The sequence below is a fragment of the Microplitis demolitor genome, chromosome 4, assembly GCF_026212275.2.
Source record: "Microplitis demolitor isolate Queensland-Clemson2020A chromosome 4, iyMicDemo2.1a, whole genome shotgun sequence".
Lineage (NCBI taxonomy): Eukaryota > Metazoa > Arthropoda > Insecta > Hymenoptera > Braconidae > Microplitis > Microplitis demolitor.
Genome location: NC_068548.1, coordinates 18,896,912 through 18,905,417, shown reverse-complemented (window position 1 = coordinate 18,905,417; position 8,506 = coordinate 18,896,912). Strand labels below are relative to the sequence as shown.

At 24.1% G+C, this 8,506-nt stretch overlaps 1 protein-coding gene across 4 annotated transcripts; it reads right to left on the bottom strand.

Moving 5' to 3' along the window:
• Positions 1-410: 410 nt before the first annotated feature.
• Positions 411-8,242, bottom strand: LOC103568267 (myb-like protein F). 4 transcript variants are annotated; one of them, XM_008545055.3, is made up of 8 exons: positions 8,124-8,242; positions 7,964-8,053; positions 6,382-6,582; positions 5,229-5,977; positions 4,189-4,320; positions 3,980-4,072; positions 3,566-3,900; positions 412-3,486 (listed from the first exon to the last, which is right to left on the bottom strand). In XM_008545055.3, exons 2-8 carry the CDS (start codon positions 7,988-7,990, stop codon positions 3,407-3,409), a joined length of 1,617 nt encoding a protein of 538 aa, XP_008543277.1. In that variant the 5' UTR covers positions 7,991-8,053; positions 8,124-8,242; the 3' UTR covers positions 412-3,406. The 4 variants fall into 4 exon arrangements, with proteins under 4 accessions (XP_053594604.1, XP_008543278.1, XP_008543277.1 ...); XM_053738629.1 differs by lacking the exons at positions 7,964-8,053; positions 8,124-8,242 and adding an exon at positions 7,770-7,954 and having other exon boundaries at positions 411-3,486; XM_008545056.2 differs by lacking the exons at positions 7,964-8,053; positions 8,124-8,242 and adding an exon at positions 7,238-7,524 and having other exon boundaries at positions 411-3,486.
• Between the last annotated feature and the right edge of the window lie 264 nt (positions 8,243-8,506).

Sequence of the window (8,506 nt, the reverse complement as noted above, 5' to 3'; positions counted from 1 at the left end):
AGTACTCAAATTTGAATAATTTATTCAAACTACTGTGATTCAAACTTCATTCTATGAATTTTTAATGGTACTTACTATCATTAAAACTTTTAGCGGTTCAATATTAAAATATATTACGAGAAATCTACTTCCATTGCGGCTGCGAATGACTTTTTTAAAATAACTATTGATCCGATTGGTCTAGTAAAAAATAAGAAATATTGATTACATCAAAATATGCTATTTTTATTACGCATACAAACAGTATACAATATGTTACAATGTGAGAATGTATACATATACAGATAGATATACTTTAAAATATATAATATATAATTTTTTTTGAATAAACTTGTGTAAATTACATTGTTAAAGCTACAAATTACACACTTTTACTTGTGCAAATACAATCTTAAATATATATGTATTATTTTTTAATTTATTTTATCTCACAATCATTGGAAAGTTTGCCTGCTTAATAATAATTATTATTATTATTTTATGTTTGATTATATTATTAGGCATGTTAACTAACTTTAGATGACAAAATCTAGTTTAATTGAATGAAAAATAAAATTTTTATATTTTATATCTATTATATAATATTTAATACAAAATATTAATTAAAAATAAAATGAATAATTAAATAGTTTTGGTCATTTGTTTGTTATATTAAGTTTTTGATAATTATTTTTGTTTTAAAGGCACATTTGAAATATGAAATAATTAACTACACGTGTTTTTAAAATCCCAGCTTAAGGCTTTAGACTATTGATGTCGTCCACATAATTTAATATAGTTTTTTTTTTCATAGATAAGTTTTATAGCAATCAAATTAAAATGATAATAATCAATAGAAAAATATAAAAGATTAAAAACTCCTTCAGCCAAAATCACAGACAAATCTCTTACTTTCATCAATCGTACAATACCTCATTACTTTTTTCCTTTTATGTTTTTCGTTTATTACTTAGTCTTTAAGATTGTTTATGTTAGTTTGGTATAAATAATATAAATATATCTTTTAATATATTAAAGCTTAATTATAAAAACCTGTACGTACATACAATACATTTTATCAAACAAATATTTTTTTATTTCATTTTATACTGAATAAAATTTTTTTTTCTAAATTTTTATCTTTTTTAATATTAATTGCGATCAATGTATATATGTACGTATCTATAGGTTTACATATAAACATTTTGATTATAATTTTTTTTTTAACCCGACGATCGCACAAGAATTTAATACTGTAACTTAAATATTTACATTAAACAATTACATATAACGATATCGTCTGCTGTATTGTAATATTTTTTTTTAGCTCATCATTTACAAAGAACATAATGAACGATTGTCATTGAAATTGAATCAAATACTCATTGTTCCCATGTATAATTATATTAATATATCATAAACAGTTTTAAAATAGTGTCCATTAAAATGCCCTGTTGACAAATTATTAATGTCTCAATGCGAATCGTCTATTAAAATGTGCAATAATAAATAAAAAAAATTCTTTTTTTCATCATTATTAAAGCCTAGAAGTCCGGTTATTTATTATTATTATTAGTATTGATATTTAATAGTCCAATAAATAGTTTAAAATTCTTTAAAAAATATAAACTCCGAGGCTTTAATGACGATGATATAGTTTATATTTATTATATAGTACATTTGTTATTTTATAATAATGATAATTATAGTAAAAAATATGAAGCACCGCGACAAATAATCAATCAGTCGCCTGGAAGCGTCAGTGATTATATAAAAAGAATTTTTTATATTTAAATTCAGTTCATTTTCTTTACAATAATAATAATATATATATTTATATATATTTTTTTGCTATTATTAACTTGGCATTTATCACTCACATTCATATTTTTCTATCACGAGTAATTTGAAAATATGATTAGATGATAATTATAAATATATAATTAATAACAAGTATGATTAATAGATATTTTAAATAAAATAGAAATATAATATACCACTTAACTATAAAATGTGGTATATTTATAATAATAATAATGATTAGATTTAGATAAGTAGTAAAATAGATATACATATATATTTTTTTTTAACTTAAAAACTTTAAAATATTGAACTGTTGATATAATAAACACGAGATTAACAATTATCTAAATATAATAATTAATATATATATTAGGGTGTTTAAAAAAAAACACTTCTTTTTTGGAGTCTTAAGGTCTTAAGTCTAAGGTATGAAAACAAGTCATCATAAATGAACAGGTAGAAATCTCAACCCTGCTAAGAGCTCGACGAATATTCATTTTTTATTTGAATTACATGTGAATATATTTTTTTTTTGTTTTTTATAAATAAAAGTATTGAAATTTTTTTTTTTAATTGGAGTGCATAGTCTTGTAGGAAATTTAATGCTCTACAAAAAAGTTCCTGAATGTTTTCTTCGTACAACTGACAAAAAAAATATATGAAGCTTGAAACAATAGTGAATTAAAAAACTTAAGGTGTACACAGTTTTAAAGCTAATTACCGGATTTTATTGCATGTACATGTTTAAACGGTGAATCTATATATCACGTATAGTCAGTCAGGTGCTTTAAAAAGATTGCTACGATCTTACTTATTTTCTGTAGAAATTTCGAAAGTAAAATATTGTTTTTTAAGAAAAATTGTAAATTAAATAATTGTTGATAATGTAATAAATCAAATGAATTAAACAAATTATTTCAAAATACGTCAGTTTCAAATTGAGATGAATCGCGTATTTAAGCAAGAAAAAACCTAAATTTCTGTCACAAAACTGTTTATTATAATAAAAACATCAAGTTATACTATTTATTATAGTTCAAAGCTTCATAACTTTTTCTTGTTAGTTGTACGAAGAAATCACGCGGAAATTTTTTTGTAGAGAATTTAATTTTCTACAAGACCATGTGCTTCGATTTTCGAAAAAAAATTTATTCAATACTTTTATTATTGAAAAACAAAAAAAAATATTTTTTACATTTAATTTAAATGGGAAAATGAATAGTCGTTGAGCTCTTAGTTGAATTGAGATTTCGAGCTGCTCTTTTGGGAGGATTATTTTTAGACTCAAAACCTACTTTTAAAACCATAAGAAAAAAAATTTACTTTTTCGAAACACTCTAATATATGTATTTATATCATTTACTTTTAATAATACGATAAATGTCGATAAAAATTATAAATTCGTTAATTATTCTTATGCCAATATGTTAACGTAATAGTGGCACATAAACAATAGATTTATAATAATAAAAACAAAAAATAAAAACCGAGTAACTTTTTTTTTTATACATTAAAAGAATTTAAAGGATAATCATAATAATGATAATAATAATAATAATAATAATAATAATAATAATAATAATAATAATAATAATAATAATAATAATAATATTAGTAAGTAGAGTTACTTGGTAAGTTTCGTTCGATTAGCAGCTAATTCTGCAAGACAGGCCAATGCTTCGAGATCTGGTGATGCACACCAAGCTAAATAAATATCATCATTATTTATTTATAATTATTATATTTATATAGAAAATAGTAATAATACTATTAATATACTTACGTTGATTCGTTTCTTGCGTTGAATTTTTCGATACTATTGCAGAAGCATTACGTGTTATACTTTGTTTACGAGCTTTTCGTTTTTGACTACCAACCAAATGAGCATTATTACTTTCTTCATGTGAATTAATATCATTTATTTCTTTCCGATTATTTATTGAAGTATCTAACTGTCCATTATTATTTTGATTAACTAAAGTACGTTTAGCTATTGAATTTGTATTTAATTTTTGTGGTAATTTTTTTTTTTTAGTACGCTGTTGTTTTTTCTTTTCTTGAAATTCTTCTAAACTTAATGAGGGTAATGCTTCTATTTTTTTCTCCAAATTAAAATCTCTGTTAATTAAAATTAAAATTGAAATATTTAATTTGTTACAATTAATCGTATAAAAAAAATAAAATAATATAAACATACTCGGCTTTAAATCGTTTACGTGTCCATGCCTCAAATTCGGCTTCATCTGTCTCAGTATTTTCCGGCTTTGAAGCTTCAACTTTCCCTTCAGCACTGATTTAATATCGATAGTGAACATGTAATGTTAATAATTTAATTATATGTTATGCAAGCAGTTTAATTAATTAATCAATTATCAATAAATAAGTTAATAGGTGACCTAAATTTACCTATCAACAAGATGCTCCAAGTCACTGCGTGAACTATTACCTCCCTCACTGCTCAATGAATCAGTCTTTTCGCTTACATTGGACGATATTGAATTTCTTCTTTCCTTTGTATGTTTTTCAATGCCAGTAAGTCTAAAAATATAATTATCGGGCAAACAAAAGTTAATTATCTTTATAGCTCACCACAAAAAAGCATCTCATAAACAAACAGGCTGGCCACAAAAAAATTATTTTTAAATTCCATTATATTTTCCGGTTTTCCAGTAAAGTTTTTCACATTTTTCTCTGATTCAGAAATTTTATTCGTATCATTGATATTCAAAGTTTTAATTATATTTTCATTATCAATAATTAAACCTGATAATTAAATCATGCGAGAAACCAAATAAAAAGTCAATAAAATAAATTAGTATGGCCTACTTTTGAATACTTGATGTTAAAATATTTAATAAGAAATTTTTTAATTAAAATAAATTCAAAATACAATAGTCACAAAAATTAAGGGATAAGAAACATAAATTTCAAATTTTTAAGTGATTTTCAACTGGATGTAACTCGAAGGAAACTGGCCGTACAACAATAACAAATTGTAGCTTCGTGTCTAGTTCTCTGATCTGGTCTTGAAATTTTTTTATTATGTACGGCTCCAGAGCAATCAAAAATCAATCATGATTATTGAAAAAAATTTATTGAAGCCCGTAGACCGTTCTTAAGACGAGCAACAATTTTGAAAATTTTTTCTTCGATAGTTTTCTTAGGATTACTCCGGGACCGTGAATAATAAAAAAAAATTTAAGACAAGATCAGCAAACTAGATACTTAAAGCTACAATTTGCTTTTTTTTTTATTCTACGACCATTTTCTTTCGATTACCTGTTGAAAATCATTAAAAATTTTTTAATTTTTAAGCGTCGCAATTCAATTCCCGGATACTTTTCGAAATACCCTGAAATTTCTATGATATTTTCCGGCTGCATTAAATTCCCTGATAATTTTCGGTTTGTGGCAACCTTGACAAATAATCTAATAAATAAAATTACTTATTGAGCTCAGTACGTCGTCGTTTGACTTGCTGTGCCATCGATCCAACATTTCTCACTTGCTCAGCAAGAAATTTTTGATAACGCAATCCCTTACAGCTGCGTTCACCTCGAAAATTATTATCCTCCGGACTATTTACTTCCATATAAGAATTCGCCTCGCGTTTTCTTTTTTCATCATCCAAATGAAGATGATGCTCATTGTTATTGTTGTTGCTGCTGTTATTGTTATTAGACTCAGCGATCCCTGTCCTTGATTCCCCAAATAAGTCAGCTTTGCAGTCTCTCTTTTGTTCCAAGTCAATTGGCAATTCTGTATAACGTTTTTTCGGTGGTTTAGGTACGATTATTTCATCTGCTCCATTTGCTATATTATCATTTTCTATATTTGGTAATTCATCATCTTCATCATCGACATCATCATCATCATCGTTATCATTATTATGATCACCATCATCATCATCCTTACGATTGGATGAATTTTTTTGTGGTGTAAATAATGAACTCAGTCCACCAATCTGAGATTCATCAGCTAATTTACCTGGTTGAATAGCATCATTATTTTCAGTGTTTGTATAATTGGAAGACTCGTAATTTGAGTTACTTGTTGTAATTGTTGAATTTTGTTCATAACTCGATCCAACATCCGGTTTTTTGTTTGTCGGTCTTGTTGTTAATGTTCTGAGTGGTGGGGCGGGTAATTTATACCATTTAAAATCTGGATTTGCATTTAAAAATGCATCTTTATACTATGAAAAAAAAAAAAAAATTAATAAATAAATAAGTTTCAATACTTAGACCTTTAAAAATGTATTTTTTTCGTTAATTAAATCCTGAAAAAATTTAATCTCAACTTAAGAACTTTTATAGAGCTAATAAATTCAAAGTTTTTGTAATAATTAATGTGAAAATTTATTCAAATTTTTTTAAATTTTATTAACGAGCTATAACTTATAAATTAAAGACAAAAAAGTCAAGATAAGTTGTCAAGAATTTAATTACTTAAAATAAAAAAAATCTACTTGAAGTTTTTTTTTTCTTTTTTTTTATAGATTAAGAATCTTTCATAATCAAAGCCTTGAAGGCTTTTGAATATTGATTGACAATAATTGATAATTAAAAATAACTAAAATTAAATGTTTTGAATAACAACCTCCTGAGCTAAATTTATATATGATTGTTTCTGATCTGGATGTAAAGTAGCCCACCATTCACCGAGAACCCGAGTGACAGCACGATTTTCAAGATGTGGAAAATGCAATCTCACTGATCCACGATGTCGTTTACAAAATATAAGAAAAGCATTCATTGGTCGCCTGGCATGATGAGCTGGTTCTCTTGATTCTTTTTGCTCCTAAACAATTTAAAATATTAACAATAAAAAAAAATATAATAAAAAAACAAAATACTATTAGTATTAATAAAATAAAATTTAAAAAAAAACTTGAGTAAAATTTATATAACATGATATATTATTATTTTTTGTTTTTCATTTAATAAAAAGTTGCACAATCTATTCATAGATATGAATTTTTACATCGTCAACTTATTAAATCATTTTTAATTCTAAATAACGAACAACAAGATAAGACAACAATAACAATAATATATAAAAAAAACAAAAGTACCCTCACAAAACCTGATGTTTAATTATAGTAATAAAAAAAGGTTACAATGTGATGTATATTTAAAAAAATCAATTATTTATTTGAGCTAATTGTCATAAAAAAAAATTTTTTTAATTTTTTCCTTTAATTCAGTATAAATATAAGCGATAATCATTAATATAAACGGCAGCATATGTTCAGATTTGAACGAGTATTAATTAAAATAATAAATAATAAAAGAAAATAAATTAATGAAAAATAATTAAAATCTTTCAATAAATATTAACGCAACGTATTAATCAGTCGTAAAGTTAAACAAGTAAAAAAAAAAAGTTAAAAATAAAAAAGTCAGCCATGATTTGTGATTAAATACTTGTTTGATTGTAAAACTTTAGTAAATACCTTCTCCATTTGATGGCCGAGTAATTTTATACAGATTGTATAATTTTTTTTTTCACGAATTTTCCTGACTTATCACTGACGAACGTGACTCAAGACATTAATGATAATATTTAGTAACATAAAACTTTAAGATAATAAATATTAAGCAACTAAAAATAACATATATACAAATATATTAAAATAAAATTAATTAATGTTAACAATAAAATATAAAAATATAACAGAAACGTTGACCGTCACTTGTAAATGACAAATGTGACAGCTGGACAAACGTAAATACTACTGTCAAACTCAATAAAAATAAACAATAAAAACTTGAATTAAAATAAAAAAAAATGTCACCATATATTTTATTAAAATATTTAATTTTAATACATTAACATTTAATATTAATTATAATAACTTGTTAATAATTTAATACGACATTTAATACTCAAGGTTGTATTATATGTATTTCCTTGTATGTATTACAGAATGAAAATACACACACACACGTATTATATTTATTTGCCGCATCTCATCGTACACTTACCATTTTTATTATTTTTTTTATTTAATTTAAATCTGGGAAATTGACTCAATGATAATTAACAATAAATAAACAGTGACGTAGTACATTCTTTAGTGTAGATAATACACATAATATATAACACTATTTAATATTTAAAATAATGTAAATTAAATAGAACGAAAAAAAACATTGACAAATAATCAACACACACTCACCTTTAGCTGTTGATCGTTGGCAGCCATTTCTGATTTTCACTTGACAATTCACTCAACGGCGCATAATGAAAGATAAAGCTCTCTCGAACTCTTGGGTATTGGTTTAGTTTAATATTTATTTCTTTCTTTTTTTTTTTATTATACAAGTATTAATACTTACTCGCTCACTCACTTTACTTGCTTATTTTCCCTCTTTCCCCGCATCAAAACAATTTTGACACATGATTCTGTTTTTTTTTTTTATTTTTTTAATGCAAAACTTTTTTTGTCTCAATACTCAATACACAACGCGACAAGTGTCCTAGTGACAAAGGTTCTAGTGTATTCGAGTTTAAACAAAAAATTCATTTTAAAAGAATTTAAAAAAAAATAAAAAATAATAGATTTATTTTTAAATTACTGGCTTTGGTTTATATTAAAAAAAAATTAATTTAATTTTTTAAATTTAATTATTAGTTAGTAATTTTTTTTTTTAATACGAAAGACAAATAATTTAATGTTGAAAATTTATTTTATGAGTTATTGAAAGATTGTCAGTTAAAA